The sequence below is a fragment of the Adiantum capillus-veneris genome, chromosome 1 (assembly GCF_014529385.1).
Source record: "Adiantum capillus-veneris isolate H3 chromosome 1, ASM1452938v2, whole genome shotgun sequence".
Taxonomy (NCBI): domain Eukaryota; kingdom Viridiplantae; phylum Streptophyta; class Polypodiopsida; order Polypodiales; family Pteridaceae; genus Adiantum; species Adiantum capillus-veneris.
This window is the reverse complement of record NC_140931.1, coordinates 62,252,679-62,268,120: the sequence shown is the minus strand read 5'-3', so window position 1 is coordinate 62,268,120 and position 15,442 is coordinate 62,252,679. Positions and strand designations below refer to the sequence as shown.

The 15,442-nt window shown below is 43.9% G+C and overlaps 1 protein-coding gene across 1 annotated transcript in view; it reads left to right on the top strand.

Moving 5' to 3' along the window:
* Window positions 1-9,028, top strand: part of LOC147464887 (Protein kinase superfamily protein) — a 121,466-nt gene extending 112,438 nt beyond the window's left edge. Inside the window, exons 13-22 of the mRNA XM_086516982.1 lie at window positions 3,474-3,552; window positions 4,289-4,339; window positions 5,370-5,511; window positions 6,268-6,312; window positions 6,395-6,502; window positions 6,905-6,946; window positions 7,021-7,209; window positions 7,327-7,446; window positions 8,105-8,261; window positions 8,372-9,028. Coding sequence (XP_086373108.1) covers window positions 3,474-3,552; window positions 4,289-4,339; window positions 5,370-5,511; window positions 6,268-6,312; window positions 6,395-6,502; window positions 6,905-6,946; window positions 7,021-7,209; window positions 7,327-7,446; window positions 8,105-8,251 — 923 coding nt within the window. The 3' untranslated portion in view covers window positions 8,252-8,261; window positions 8,372-9,028. The remainder of the gene's footprint in view (window positions 1-3,473; window positions 3,553-4,288; window positions 4,340-5,369; window positions 5,512-6,267; window positions 6,313-6,394; window positions 6,503-6,904; window positions 6,947-7,020; window positions 7,210-7,326; window positions 7,447-8,104; window positions 8,262-8,371) is intronic.
* The last annotated feature ends 6,414 nt before the right edge of the window (window positions 9,029-15,442 follow it).

Below are 15,442 nucleotides of genomic sequence, written 5' to 3'. Positions count from 1 at the left end.
GGTCTGGGCCCAACTGTGAGATCCTGGATACTAGAGATGAGATTCGGTTGTTCCATGACATAGTCCACCGTGCTGGCTCCATGTCTGTGTGGGAAGCATGTGAAACCTCCTGCAACAGGAAATCTCTATAGGCCGTTCAAGATGGCCAATCCATGTGCAGTGCCCATGTCTATCAGGTGTTGCCCATACTCAGTATATTCCATATTGTGTGATAGTCTGGAATGGCCCGTATCTGCCACATCTATCTCTCTTAGCATCTCCTCTGAAGTATCATAGAACACTGCCTGGTGATGGGAAGTCCTAGCATTGAATTCCCCGAGGATGATAATGTCACCGTCTCTAGAGAACTCCCATATGTCATCATCCAAAATAGAGAAAGGGGATTGCCCCCTAGGTGGTGCATAAACCGATTTACTCGGGGGAAAGTAACAAATAGCTAGATAGAGGTATCTGCCTGTCTCTGCTTTCAGTCTCACCCACATGTACCTGGCCTGCTCGTCCCTGCGGGCTATATGTATCAGTGGCTGCAGATCCTCTCTAAATAACACTGCCACTCCTCCCGAGCCCCGCCCTCTGTGCTCTGAGCGTGTCTCTTGTCTGTAGGTTGTCTCCCACCTATATCCACTGATGTGAGGCATGGATTGCCGCGGGGCCTGGTGTGTCTCAGAGTAGAAGATGATGTCTCTGCCGGTAAAGCTATCCTCAAAAGCACCCACATCAAGACGCATAGATCCATTGCAATTCCAGGCAGCTACTTTGAGTGTGGTCCCATAAGTCTCGCACCGTCATGTGGAGCGTCGCTCGAGTATTACTAGTTTTCCGTCTCGATAGAAAGCGATCTTGCCTTTCCCCCTTGCCGCTCTAATCTCCGGCATTACTTCCTGCATATGGGCGATTTGCGAGAGGGTGAGATTGTCCCCGAGAAAGATGCCAGTCTCCTTAAGAGTTGGTCTTTTCTTCAAGAAAGACTTCTTTGCTTCCATGGAGGGAAAACGGAGGATGAGTGCTCTTTCTTTTGAGGTTTCTTCACTGCCTCCATTTTTCTTTATGTTGCCCACCCTTCATGCCCCTGTGTGTGTCGGCTCATGAATCCCCATCAGGGCTGTGAGTTCTTTTACTTCTTCGTCCACATTGCCTTTGTCTTCACATTGTCTTTGTCTTTAAGACCGCAAATTCGCACATGTAAAGCGCGCACTCTTCTCCTCTGCTCCTCCTCTAGTGTCTGGTTAATGATGTTGTTGGGTGTGGACATGGGCGTTATCTCCTTGTCTTTCCCTTTGTTGGCCACCTTGATCCATTTCTCGGCTTCGTCTGCCTTTTGTTGGGTTTTGGTAAGAACATCCACCCAAGAAGTCGTCATTTCTTTGTGCTGTTCGTCTCCCTCTTTGATGGCCCGTACTTGTTCCTTAATCGTGTTGATTTCTTCAATTACTGAGGGTTGCAGTTCGCCCTCTTCCGGTGTGTTTCTTGATCGGGCTTCGGCGAGTTCTTTCTTGAGTGACGCGATCTCTTCCTCTTGGGTCGTCACTCGGTCTTCCAGCGTGCTTATCTTGCTCTCTTGGATCATCACACGTCCTTCGAGAATGTTTATTGTGCCCCAGAGATTGCGGTTCAACTTGGTGATGGTCTCCGTCATTTCCTCTTTGCATTTTCGAATGGCATCCTCTAGGGGGTCGGCTTTATCGTTTGTCTTCCTCATGCTTGATCGCTGTCCGCAAGGGGGTTGGGTTTAGATGCACGTATGCACCCACACTAGCAGCGGTCTCGGCGAGTGGTAGAGCGGAGGCGGTACGGCCCAGGGGTGAAAACGCTAGTTACGAGAGAGAGAGAGAGAAGGGGGGGGGGGGGAATGGGTGTGGTAGATATACGGCCCGGGGGTGAAAACGGTAGTTACGAGAGAGAGAGAGAGAGAGAGAGAGAGGGGGGGGGGGGGAATAAGTATGAGTGGGGGGAACGGGGGCGAAAAAAAAAAAAAAAAAAAAAAAAAAAATTGACGTCCTATTCGTAGAGGATGGACGTCCTACGTGTGAAAGAAAAAAGGGGGGAGGTGTGGGGGGAAGACACGCTACGCGTAGGAAAGGGGGGGGAGACATTCTACGCGTAGAGGTTGGGGGGCTAGGGCAGCGGGGGTGTAGGACGACGGTGCGCGCGGGGCAGAGGCGGGGGTGCAGGGCGGCGGGCGCGAGGGCAGAGGGGGGGGGGGGGGGGGGGGGGGGGGCAGGGCGCAAACCAGTCAGCAGCGCGCGCGAGCAGCGAGCAGCACAGAGAGAGGCTCAGCAGCAGGCAGGGCTGCAGTCGGGCACAGTGGCGCGCGGGCAGGGGCAGGTGCGGGGGGCAGCGAGCAGGGCGAGGGGGCAGCGAGCGAGCGGGGCCAGCGGGGGGCAGAGAGAGAGAGAGAGAGAGAGAGAGAGAGAGAGAGAGAGAGAGAGAGAGAGAGAGAGAGAGAGAGAGAGAGAGAGAGAGAGATCACCAAGAAACTACTGAAGGGCCATAAGAGGACCAACAAAGCACTGCAACTGAAGCAAACAAGGAGATATCATACAGTGTAGAGGACAGTTCACTAGCTGAAGGTGGCTCCTGAAATCCAGAGCTGAGGAGGGAACTCCAGGAAGTCAGTGGAGGGAACTTTGGGGACCACCATATGAAATCCTGCATTAGTAAACCTGGGAGAGAGATCATAGCAGCAGCCAGCTTCCCAACACCCCAAGCCAAACAAAACAAACACAAAAACAGAAAACAAAATAAAGAGTGCAGGAACTCCACCATGGCTATACATATCCCGTGTTTGGTGCTGACAATACCATAGGCTGCAACCCAACACATAGCAATAGAAGTTTGCCATAGTTTTTGGCATGACTGTTACAGAAACATCTCTGCAGGTGGTGGGACCTCCGACCTCTCTAGTGCCCCTCCAAAACCACCCCACCCAAATCTACTGGGCATGGCATCTGCATTGGAGTGTGTCTAGAACATCTTGAATCGTGTCCTTGTGTTTGCTTGAGCAGCTAAGGAAACCGTGCTTCGACCAGGAGGAAGTCAAGGGTCTGGGTCTGATGTAGGCTGGAGGCAGGGGTGGCAACGAAAGCATGTTAACTTAACATGGGTAGAACTAAGGAGAAATATAGGAAAGAAAAGGGGGGAGGGGCGGCTGGGTTAAAACTGGAGCAGCCAAGGGGAAAAATTAGTAGGTGTGTGCACAGGCATGGAAGGTCTTTGCAGGGAGCTCATGACACATGTCCCTGAGTTTATTAGTGATATTCAGGATATTCTTGTCACTGAGAATGTTTGTAAATTTTCTTTAGCTGCATTTAGCTACTAAGTTTATTGTGCTACCAGTTGCACTTGTGTATGCATGGATTCAGGGAAGTGTCCTGCAATGTGATTGACAAATTAATGGTATATCTCAAGGGAGAAGTTGTGCCTGTCAATCTCTGGATGGAATTAAGGATTATTCTGGTGATTTCTTATTTCAGGGGTCTTTCAAAATGCCGTCAGCAGAGGGGTTCGAAACATTAGTTTTGGTGATTTGTCTGGGAACCTTGGCAGAACTATGTGAGTACAAATACCCTAAACATGAACTGGTATCCTCTGATTTCATTGATGATGCACAATTTTCACTTTTTCATTTTCTGTTTATAAGTAGAAAAACGTGTGCATTAATCGTCCCTGCATTACGATACGTGAAAACTTTAGAGAAGTATATTCTGTGTACCTTCACTATGTACATGAATTGGGCTTGATATGAGTGACTGACTCCTAGTCAGTATGTATATTGGAGGGTTATACTGATGAACTATCCAATTATTTGAACTGGGTTAATGAGGGAGAGGTAGTGATATAGCGTGACCAGTCATAATCTGTAGTGCACTATATAGCTATCATCTTCACTGTTTGTCAAAAGCATTATAAGCATTCTTTCAAGCTAGAATTATCCTCACATAGGTTTCGTGTTCTTCTGAAATGAAACATTAGTCAGGTTTTTGCTATTTTGGCATCAGCATAACCTACACTTGAACAGGCTGTGTGTGGAAGTGAGGGATTTGTCTCTTCCTTGGACTAGACCCTTGAAACCAATATGTAGTTTGATCAGCCACTTACCTCATGTTTTCCATACCCCCATTGGATAGATTTTTATTACTGCAACCCTCAGTTTATTTTAAAGGTCTTACTGCCAGTTGCATAAAGAGTGATTGTCTTTTAGTCGACCCCTCTGACATGATTTTGTTTTTAGCAATGCTCAGACCTGGATGGTAAAAAAGTTTTGACGCTTGTTCTACTATGGTTCCAGGTACAAGTTTAAATTTCGTATACCATCATACTTTTCCCTTGTTGTCCGGAGGTAACGAATACTTACCATGCTTATCTTCCTTTTTGCAAATCATGCACTTTATAGCTTTGTGTTTCATTTCAATGTCCCTCCTTGGCTGGACAAATCTGGACAAGGCTTTAGAAAGTCTCAGTTGATTGACTTTCTCATGTACTTAATTGCCTTTTTCCTTGAGTGGTAAGAGGTTTCTGGTCAAAACCTGTTCTGTTTAAAATGGTTATCTTTGAACCTATCTGGAGTAGATTGTGCTTCTACTTGACACCTGGTCAATAATAAACTACACCCTCAGTCTTAAATAGTCTATGACGCGTAGTTGTTTTGAGTTTCTGAAACTAGTGTACTGAGATCATCACCTTAATTTGGTACTGCTGCTTTATTTTGAGGAGGTCGAGCTTCAAACGAAGCAAACCTGCTTGGGTTTTAGGAAGAGCATAAGTCTACTGGGTGTAAGTGCACTGGATGTCCTTCAGTTTGGATGACATACAAGTCAAACCACGTGCTGTCAGCATGTAATTGCTATAACTTTTCTTGCTTCTTCTTAAGAACAGAGAGATAGGCCATATTTGTGTCCTTATATAGTTGACGGACCATGTGACCATTCTTTTTCGAAACAACCTTCCTCAGTAAGGGTCTTGGCAGTAAAATTTCTTTGTCATTCTCTAGTTTTCTTGTACAATGTAGTGCTTCAATTGACCGTTCAGCATTTGGCATTTGAAGTTTTTGCCATCTAGTAGACGTACCATGTGACCACTTTTTTTAAAGACAGCCTTCTTCAGTAGGGGTCTTGGCAGTAAGTTTCTATGTCATTCTTCTGCTGCTAAGTAGATTTTTTGTATAACTTAGCTTTGTCAACTTTTTCGGCCCTTTAGCATCTTGCAATCACAGTTTTTGCCAGCAACTTTGTGCCACCAATTATCAGTATAGCATAAAATTTCTATGCCTAATTTGAGTAGCTGCATTCGTTTGATAATTGCACAGTCGTGCACGTTTTAGCTGTGTCCCACCAGCAAGCCTAATCAGATCTTCATTGGAAATTCTGCAGTCTGACGGTTTTGGAAGGCATAGCTCTAAGCAACAATCCTGATTACAAAGTCCTCAGCAGTTCTTATCCATGGATTGCAAGGAAAGTACTCACTGATAATTCACCACAATTGCGTTCCACATTAAAAGCTCTTCTTTACAAGGTAAAAGGAAATGTTTATCATGTGGATTGATAGGATGTGTTCCAAATTGTGTCTGTCTTTGTTCTCTTGCTTTAAATGAGAGTCTTGTAGGCCAGATGTTGGTTCTCCTCAACCACTGGAAGGATCTATCTGTATGAAATAAAAACTTCTATCAGCTTCTCTAGTTACAGACAGCCAATGGAGTTGCACATGCATACAAGCTTGAGGGTCAAAGTCTTTCTTCACTTGGTGTAGTGAGATCTTAGTGCAACAAAATCCTAATCCTAGGTTAGAGTCGTCTGGTTCAATCATATCCGACTCTTATGGAATGACTGGTCTGTGTGTGCTTAAGACATTAAGTTTTGGAAAGTAAGGCATTTTGCCACACTGAAATGGGTAGGGTAGCTTCAGCCTGCTTACATTGAAGAATGAACTTGTCACATCTCTTGTTGCCTTTTGTTTCTTGTCCGTATTAAAGAACATTACGTGATGCTACATAAACTGCAGTTGCCAATGACAACTTGATTACCTCTTTAGATAGATTCAGCCATAGTGGACTTTTGTGTGAAGCATTTGGCATAATATTTTTGTTTTACATTTTACTCAGCTTAGGAACTTGCTTTAAGCTGCATCATCCTTCCCTCGTTTTTCTCAGATCTTCCTGTTCTCTGCTTTTTTTACGGCCAATATATGAAGCTACTTTGTTAACAATTAATTGTTTGAGTTCAACAGTGGCTGTGTCATTCCATGACTTGATTGTATTTAGCTTGTTCACAGGATGGAGTATTCCAGATCGATCGATTAGAGTCTCTGGTTACTGAGGTCTGTGTGGGGCCACTTTCTTGAAGTTCCTGTGCTATTGAAAAATTGGATATTGTTTGATGGTTCAAACTTGAAAATGCAGTCTCTGAGATCTGGGACAACAGAATCGCTTGGCACCGAGAAGCAGGCACCAAATGGAACTGGGAGCAGCATCATTATGAAGATTTTAAGCTTTATATTAAGTGACGAGGTATAACGGTGTGACCTATGATCTTCATTTTCGTCAGGTCCATTGTAGCTCACACCCATTTTAAATTCGAGGTTAAACTGAAGCTAGAATGATAATTGAGCTTGTAAAATTTTGTGAAAGTGTGGAGCAAAAGTTTGCTGGAACAGCTGAAGGACCAGATTTTTGTCATGGTAGACCGGGTTCCCAGTGTTTATGTGCTAGCTGATATTTAGGAGCTATGGGGAAAGGGTCTTAATCTACCTGATGTGTCTGCTGATTGTAATGTGGACGTATACGGATTGATTTGTGGGAAGGGGACACTCCAATGTAATCTCTTGGATGAAATCCAGCAGGATGTTCATCTTGCATATATGGTCCATTACTCTGCTTTTTAAACTCAATGTGTGACATTTGATATTTCAGGGAGACTTTGTAAGGGAGACACTTCTGGAGGAGTTTGCAAAGGTTTGGACAGTGTACGTGTGAAACTCTTTTTCTGATTAGGTTCTCCTTTTAGCTTACTTGATTGAAGTTGCCAGGGACTGGATGCTTGGAACCGAGCTACTTTTGATACTACCACCAGTTCAATCCTGTCAAATGTGTCACTGATGAGATCATTTAATTATCCAAGACTGTTGGATGAAGAAGATGCAAAGAATCTGGCTACATTCAGCAGATTGAGTACTCTTGTTGCGGCAGGCTTGGAAGGTGATCCAGATTTGGCAAAGGTACTTGTTTTGTAGACGTTAACTAATGGCTGCTGTGTTCATTAGTTTTTTTTTTTTGTTCTTGTTCTGGTGAAACTGCCTTCTAAGAAGATTTATCCTCTTGTGGTCCAAAACCAGTTTGAAAAGATCCTACCCAGCAAGGATGTGGATGGGCTTAAAGCTCCCTCTTTGGAAGATGTGTCTGTTTTAGTACAGGGCACCCTCAAAGTTCTGCCCAGTATGGGTCTGCTATTAGAGGTGATTGCTGCGTGTTTCTTTCTGTGAAAGTTTGTTTTTCATCTGCTTTTTCTTATTTTCCGTTTGTATGGGCCTTGTACAGTGTTCTCCTGAACTTCATATCAACATGTCTGTAAGCTATTAAAGGTCTCTTGTTTCCAGAATGCTGATTATCATTAATGGCCCATTCATAGATAATCCAATAAAGTAAAGAATGTAGTAAAGAAAGTCTGTGGCTTTGCGTAGCATCACTACATGCAATATAACCGTTCTGCAAAAATTTTGCTGAACTATGAAATGTTTGCAACATGGAGGATCAATTTTGTTAGTAATTCTGCTCACTAATTTGCAAGGCATTGCTTACGAATTGGAGCAGAAAACCATTGTTTGACCTGACGCCCATTGTTAAAGGTTTCTTTATTCCCCAATGAAATAAGCATACTTCAATGCATGCTTCTGCGTTGGCATTAAGGAGGCAATTGAGCATTTCATATGCACGGGAGCTATCATCAGTATTTCTGTGGACAAAGCTTTGCTTATGTTTTTCAATGTGAAATAGCTCGTGTGTTTTGGCAGACATTTGATTCAATGGTGATGCTCTTTCGTAGATTATTAGAATGTCAAAGGCCAGGTGAATACATTAGAGAGTCATGGTGTGATCTTTCTGTTTCTCTGCCAGCTTCCAGTCTCAGCACAAGTTCAAGCATTGTTGTTACCTGGGGAGCTTATTGGGAGGCTGACATCGAGAGTCGTTGCAAGGGCAATAAGGAGCTCTGTTGCTAGGGCAGCAGTGAATCTGACAGTGGTACCTGATCAGGGAGCTTAGTGTGGTTCCGGTGAGTCGCAAAGGCCTCTCTCTCTCTCTCTCTCTCTCTCTCTCTCTCTCTCTCTCTCTCTCTTTGACTTGATAGTGGTTTTAACTGATGTAAGTGAATTGTTCTGGCAGATTATCAAATATGGCAGAGCTCATGGCTTGTGCATGGAGGTGCGCTGTGATCTCTCCTTGCTGCTGCTGCTGCGTATCGCTAGTGTGCCCTCTTGTTGCTCACTCTCTTTGGACAATCAGGCAAATCTTGCTTATTGTCCTCCGTTTTGTATCAAATAAAACATCATGGTTTCATTAATTGCTCATGAATCAGCATGTGAATGCCGACTAATATTCAATAAAAGTGTAATCTTATAGAGACACTTCCCTACAAACTTCTGTTTTCTCTTAGCTGCTGTAGCTTTACAGATCTTGTGACAAGGCATATAGAGGAGCAATCATGCTCATATGAACTTCTATGAACAAGTATTTGCAACTATGCCCTAAGATGACAGCAACTATGCACCCATGCTCATATAAACGTCTAGGATCAAAGATTTGCGTGACTATGCCCAAAGATTGCATAGATTTACTCGTCTATGTATGTCTCAATAAACTCTTTCCAACCAATGGTTTGTGCCCATTATATTGCACTATCATGCTCATCCTCTTCGACAACAATGCAGATGACCCACATGTATGAATCACAGCCCCCATTATACATCTAGGACATTGCTGCAACTATCTGCTTTACCGATTGTCCAAGCTTCCACTTATTTGAAAAACATGTTTGGGATAGAGAGTGCTAAATGAAACCATATTTAGATCCATTTATTCCGTGAAACTACTCAGATATGTTATTTCTCACTAGTGTAGTGTGTGTTTTCAACCTAATTGTTATTAAGTCTTCTGTAATTACTCTAGAAGTTTATGTTCATTGCCAAGAAGAGAGGTCACATTTTTATGATAAACTCTTCCTAGCATACTTCAATCATACTTTCTAGTTGTATGCATTTGCCATGTGTTATCTGTACATCAAAAACTCTGCCTCTGACCTAAGATCGAACAGTGTTGTGCTTGCAACCTTAAGAACTCAACATGGGATAGCAAGAACTTAACATGGAACACATAGCTGCACTATGTGCCAATGCCACCAGGCATCTCTATTGACCTCTGCACAGTAATTGCTCCTCATTGCATCCTTGAGAAGACACTTGAGGTGCTTGCTATTGTTTGGCCACAAAAAATTATGGTTGAAGCCTCCTCATTGATGTTTGGTTCTTAGTTGGTACATGTGCTTCCATGGTTGCCAACTAAAGACTATCAATTGAACAAGCATCGTTGTCTAGTCTGTGTAGAGTTAGTTTCTCGGGGAACAATTACTTGAAATTGCAGTTGCTTTGGGAAAGTGTATAGACAACCTTGATTGAAAGGAAAACAAAAATAGGTTCTGTATTTTATTTGGATTGACAAGGACTAGCCACATGCTTTGGCCATTGACGCAGAAAATGTTAAGGGGATGGGGGTCTATGCTTCAAGTGGGGAGTTTATTATTGTCTTGTTTTGCATGTCATAAATTTGGGGACATGGTGTTTGAATGCCCCAGAATTTTATATCATCCTTTATCTGCTTTTGTGCTCCCTACTAGTACTTTGAGTTATCCTTTCATTTCCACCTCGATTGTAAAGTTATGGTCAAACATCTGTTAGAGATGGTACGTCAAGCATGGATTTGGGCTCTAAATCTTAAGATATTAAAATGCATAAGGGTTGCTGTCCAAGGTTTGATCACATGGAGGCCATGCTGGAGACTCGACATGTCATGATTTTTTCTTTATTTTACAAAGTTGGTATATACATCTTGTTCGCACCATGTTTAATGGTCTAATACAATTTGTCTCTTGCAATATCAAAAGGTCTCTGTGATGGGAATAAATGGGGCTTTATTGGCATTATGCAAATAACATGCAGTCACATATAGTATGTTTGCAAAAACATGATCAGCATGCTTTGCCCAGTCAAGATTGATATTTTGCGAGATGTGATAATTTTTTTTATGTTGGTGCTCAATTTGTTTTTGGTAGCTCGGCATTAGTTATTGTTTGTTAAGGCCCACAGTCATGTTTTAAGCTATTGGTTGGTTGGTTCAATATTGCTTGTATGGTCATAGTTTTTGAGTTGACGACAATTTATGCTCCCCAAGAATTGTTGCATCGTATTCAGCTATGGAGATAGCTTTTTCCTTATCCTTGTCTATGTAATGTTTTCCCATGTGATTTCGTGATTTCAATAGTGTCTCCATCTCTAGAGTATAGCTCTAGGAGTCTCTTTATTTGTACGCATCATTTTATGCCCTTTTCTCATATGTGTTTTGACTATGCCTTCGTTCACTATGAATGTGGGCATGTCTTGTATATGATATACTCCTCATTTTGAGATTTTCCACCAATACTTCAAGCGATTTAAAAAAAAGAAGTGAATGTGTGTGTGTGTGTGTGTGTGTGTGTGTGTGTGTGTGAGAGAGAGAGAGAGAGAGAGAGAGAGAGAGAGAGATACTAATTCGGTTTAAGAAATAAAAGAATTGAATATTCAGCATTCTTTGTTCTTGTGTGTGTGTGTGTGTGTGTGTGTGTGTGTGTGTGTGTGAGAGAGAGAGAGAGAGAGAGAGAGAGAGAGAGAGAGAAATGAAATGAAATGTTATATTAACGTCTTCAAGAGGCCAAAATGATCTATGAGACCAAAAAGTTACAGTTGGACTTTGATATCATGTCTGAGTGCAAAATTAAAACGAACTAAACACTAGAATACTAAGGAGAAAGGAATTAAATTTGAAGTTGATTCGGGATTCAGACGAGATAAAGACTGGGTTGGTGGGTTCGAATGAAATATCTCACCGGTCTTTGTCGAATCTCATCAACCTTCTCCATGGTCAATACTCTAGTTGGGCGTCTTGCATGTTGAGCTAGAGTGATCTGTATCTTCTATTGCAGCCTTCGTCGATGGTGGGAGACCCCTCGAGGTCGTGGGTGTCTGGATCTGCCTAGCTCTGTGGCTCTGTCGAGCAGCGTACCTCTAGTATGGTTGGGCTTTGAGATCTACTGTAATGACTGCTCCATTGGCTCTCCCGTGGCTGGTGTAAAGAAATCTTTGACTCGTCTTTGAGATTGTCTTTTCCCTGTTGTCCTCAGTGAGCTCTCCCTAAGTTTGCGTAGCTCTAGTAGGAACAATCCAAGACATCTCTTATCCTTGTATCTCCTGACTCTAGAAAAAGGTCCGAAACCTTCTCTGAACAAGCAATGGAAGGGTCGCGTATCTCATAGTACGTCGGGCAATGACGTGTAGTGCAGCTGTCCGTTGGCTCTAAGTTACATAGGTGACATATCTTGGCCTTGTTGGCACCCCTAGAAATTGGCCACTCTCGATCTGGAGCTGATGTGAGGATGTGTCTATCTGCCCAATAGCGCATCTTATCCCATGAGATAAGTGTGTATCCATGTATGCAGGCCTAGTCACAAAACCGTCCTCCGTGAGTTGGAGAAGATGCTCTGTATAGAAGGCCATCTTCGTGCCCAACTTCTATGTCGGTTGTATCCATGTGCTCTTGGTATCTAGCCGAATTAGATCTTGGCGTATGAGTCTGGTGATCTCTGTCCGTGTGAGAGACAGGGAGGGTGGATCCAGGGAGTATTGAAACGGAGGCAATCTATCCATGTTGAAACCATGCGACTGAAACCATGTTGTCATCTGTCCATACCAACATGCTGTATCGCCTTGTAGAGCTAGTTGTCGAGATGACTCCAGGGCAAGCCGAGCGTATTTGTCCCTTGGGAGATCCCATAGACCGTACATAAAGGAAACTGATCTAGTCAATGCCTCCGGGGGGGTGGGGGGGGTGGCTAGCTCGGCTGGGATAATCGCATGCAGCACTGAGGGCTTAGCTTGAATCATCCGAGCGATCATAGAGACCAGATACATCTACATCCATTTGCTTGCCAGATCTCCCATAGTAGTCTACTGAGGGTCCCTATACTTGAACTCCATAGAGCATAGCTGGAGTCACTAGAGTGTCAAAAAGCCAGAGCTTTGTTCGTAGTTCGTGAAATTGAACCTGTGAACACATCCTCTCCAGTCCTCCCAAAGTTGCATATGCTCTCTTCAGTCTAGTCTCTAATGCTCTCCTTAGTGAAAACACCGGTCCACTGAAAACTACCCCAAGATAAGTATGCGCATCTGTGTATTCTACAGTCTACTGGCCATACATAAATGTGGGCGTTGACCTCCTGACCCACTGTGGTGTGGTGTTGAACACCATAACCTTGGTTTTCCCTAGGTTGATAGACAATCCACTATCACAAGAAAATGCATGGAAAGCATCCAAATGACGTTGCATCCCCTCTGGAGAGGCTAAAATCAGCACAATATCATCAGCATATAGTAACAACGGAATCCATTTCCTTGCTAGCTGAGCCCCCCTGTCTCCCTGACGCTCTACATAGTCCAAAAACGCATCCACATACATCCCAAAAAGAGTCGGGGATAGGGGGCATCCCTGCTTTTCTCCAATAGTGGAGAGGACCATGTCAGACATTCCCTCAGTTGTGCGTGCCCGCCCCATCATCGTCCTGTATAAAGCCAGAATACCCCATATCAGCTCTGTAGGCACACCCATGTCCTGTAGTCTGCGTATAAGTCTGGCTCTCGGCACTATGTCAAAAGCTTTGCAGAAATCTACAAAGCTACAATAGATCCTCTTGCCATGGTGTCTACCCTCCTCAACAATAGCTCTGAGTGTCAAAATCTGGTCAAGAGTGCAGAAACCTCTCCTGAAACCTGCTTGCCTTGATGGTCTTATGCCCTCTCGCTCTACCCATCTACTCAGCTCTCTCCTACTCAGGAATGGATGCATACAGCTAGCTAATGTGTGACCAACCATGATGGTGCGATAATTTTCGAGAATCATTGGATCTCTTGACTTGAAAATAGGCACAATCGTGGACATACTCCAAGTCTCAGGGAAGCCTTTATACATGGCTCGATTAAACATCATAGCCAGGAGCTCTGCAAGCATATCTCTGGCATGGATGAAGTGCTCTGCTACGAGACCATCATGATTATGTGCTCTCCTTGTCTTCATCCTGTCAATAGCTTTCCTTAACCTCTTGATAGTAAAGAAAGAACATGTCTTTGGGCATGTCTAATGGGTCCGGCAGAGGTGGTTGTCTTGATGCTGTGTAGAGAGATGTGGTATATTCCCCCCATGTCTCTGTGGAGGTGACCGCTGGTGGTGGTGAATGTTCATGGAATAGATTTCATGCTTCGCCCGAGTCCTGACTTATAATAGATGATACAGATCCTGCTCTAGCTGGGATAGTAAGCCCTTTTCTTTTGTCGCACTAGGCGGCAAAAGATAATCCGTGACTGTCTATGTGTGGTAATACCCATGAGCACTTCCCTCTTTAACTTGATCCTCATCATACCAACTGTTCTAGGCATGTTCCTAGATCGTCTTCGTGTAGGCTAGTTGTGGGGGTATGGTTCTGATGCTCAATCATGGAGCGTCTCTGTCAGTATCTGAATGAGTTCATCTAGTGGCCGTCTTGGCTTCTGGGTGCATAGCTTTCTGTATATCTCATCCATATACACAAAATCCGTCTCCCTCATGAAGGTATACTGGATGTGTGTGGGAGGTGTGCTGAACTGAAATGTTAGGGTGAAGGACAAGATAGCATGATCAACTGATACTCCAACTGGCCTAGTGCCCACCATGAAATCCTGAAAGAATGGAATGAGACCTGGCTGGGCCATAACATAATCCATTGTGTTGGCACCATGTCAGTAGCAAGTAAAATCTCTAGCTGTCAAAAATCTTTGTAGGCCATTCAAAATGGCCAATCTATGTGCGGTTCCCATATCTATCAAGTATCTGCGATACTCAGTGTATTTCTCATCTTGTGATAATCTGGATAGACCCATCTCTGTAATGTCGAGCTCCCTAAGCATCTCCTGGGAAGTATCATAAAATATTTTCTGGTGGTGGGCAGTCCTAGCATTAAAATCCCCTAGTATGATAATGTCACCATCCCTAGAAAACTCCCATATGTCGTTATCCAAAATAGCAAAGGGGGATTGTCCTCTAGGTGATGCATATAATGACGTACTAGGAGGAAAGTAATAGATAGCAATGTAGAGGTATCTCTTTGCCCTGAGCCTCACCCACATGCACCTAGCATGTTCATCCTTGACGCTTTATATATCGATGGCTGCAACTCCTCCCTGAATAGAACTGCCACTCCCCCTGAGCCTAGTCCTCGATGCTCCGATCTGGTCTCATGTCTACAGGCTGTCTCCCATCTATATCCACTCACCTATGGCATGGATTGCCCAGGGTCTTGATGCGTATCAGAGTCTTGTGCATAGTGATGTTTGTGGGCCCATGCAAAGTCTGTCCTTGTGCTAGCTCTCGTTCATTAAACCACTCTCAGAGGGGGAATTTGTTAAAGTAAACATGTGGTAATGTTGTGTGTGAACACACTTAGGACTATCATGGCATTTTTTCCCTCACTAGGAGGTTTTTTCCCCAGTGCATTGTATATACGCCCATCACTCTAGGGCTAGCTTATCTTTCCATTGCACACTAAGTAATACACTCTCCAGTGTGTGCCTTGATCTTCCTTTGTCTTCTCCAAGCTGTGTGCGTTTCCCTACAACCCTAATTCCAACACCAATCAATAGCCATAGCAACACCCAAGCCCCCAAAAGGCCAAAGAAGCCAAAGGAAGAGACCAGGCACCATATAGGTCAAGGAGGATCCACACCAAAGAGAAAAGCTAGAGGAAGAGAAGCCCAAGGAGGTTCCAAAGGAAGAGAAGTCAAAGAAGGAAGAGTAGCCCATGGAGATTCCAAAGGAAGAGAAGTCAAAGAAGGAAGAGAAGCCCATGGAGATTCCAAAGGAGGTTGCAAAGAAGGTAAAGAAGCATGTTTCCCCCAGAAAGAGCACCAAAAATCCAGAAACCAAGCCAATGAAGAGAAAAAGACAAAGAAGAAGCGGACATTTGAAGAACCAAAGCCAAGGAGGAAGAGAAGCAAAAAAAGATAGCCAAAGAGACAGAGCCTAAGGAGGGAATCCCAAAACACCAAGGAAGAGCCCAAGAAGAACAAAGAAAGCTAGCACAAGAAAGAGTACTAGGACTCCCAGAACCCCCAAAAGTATTTT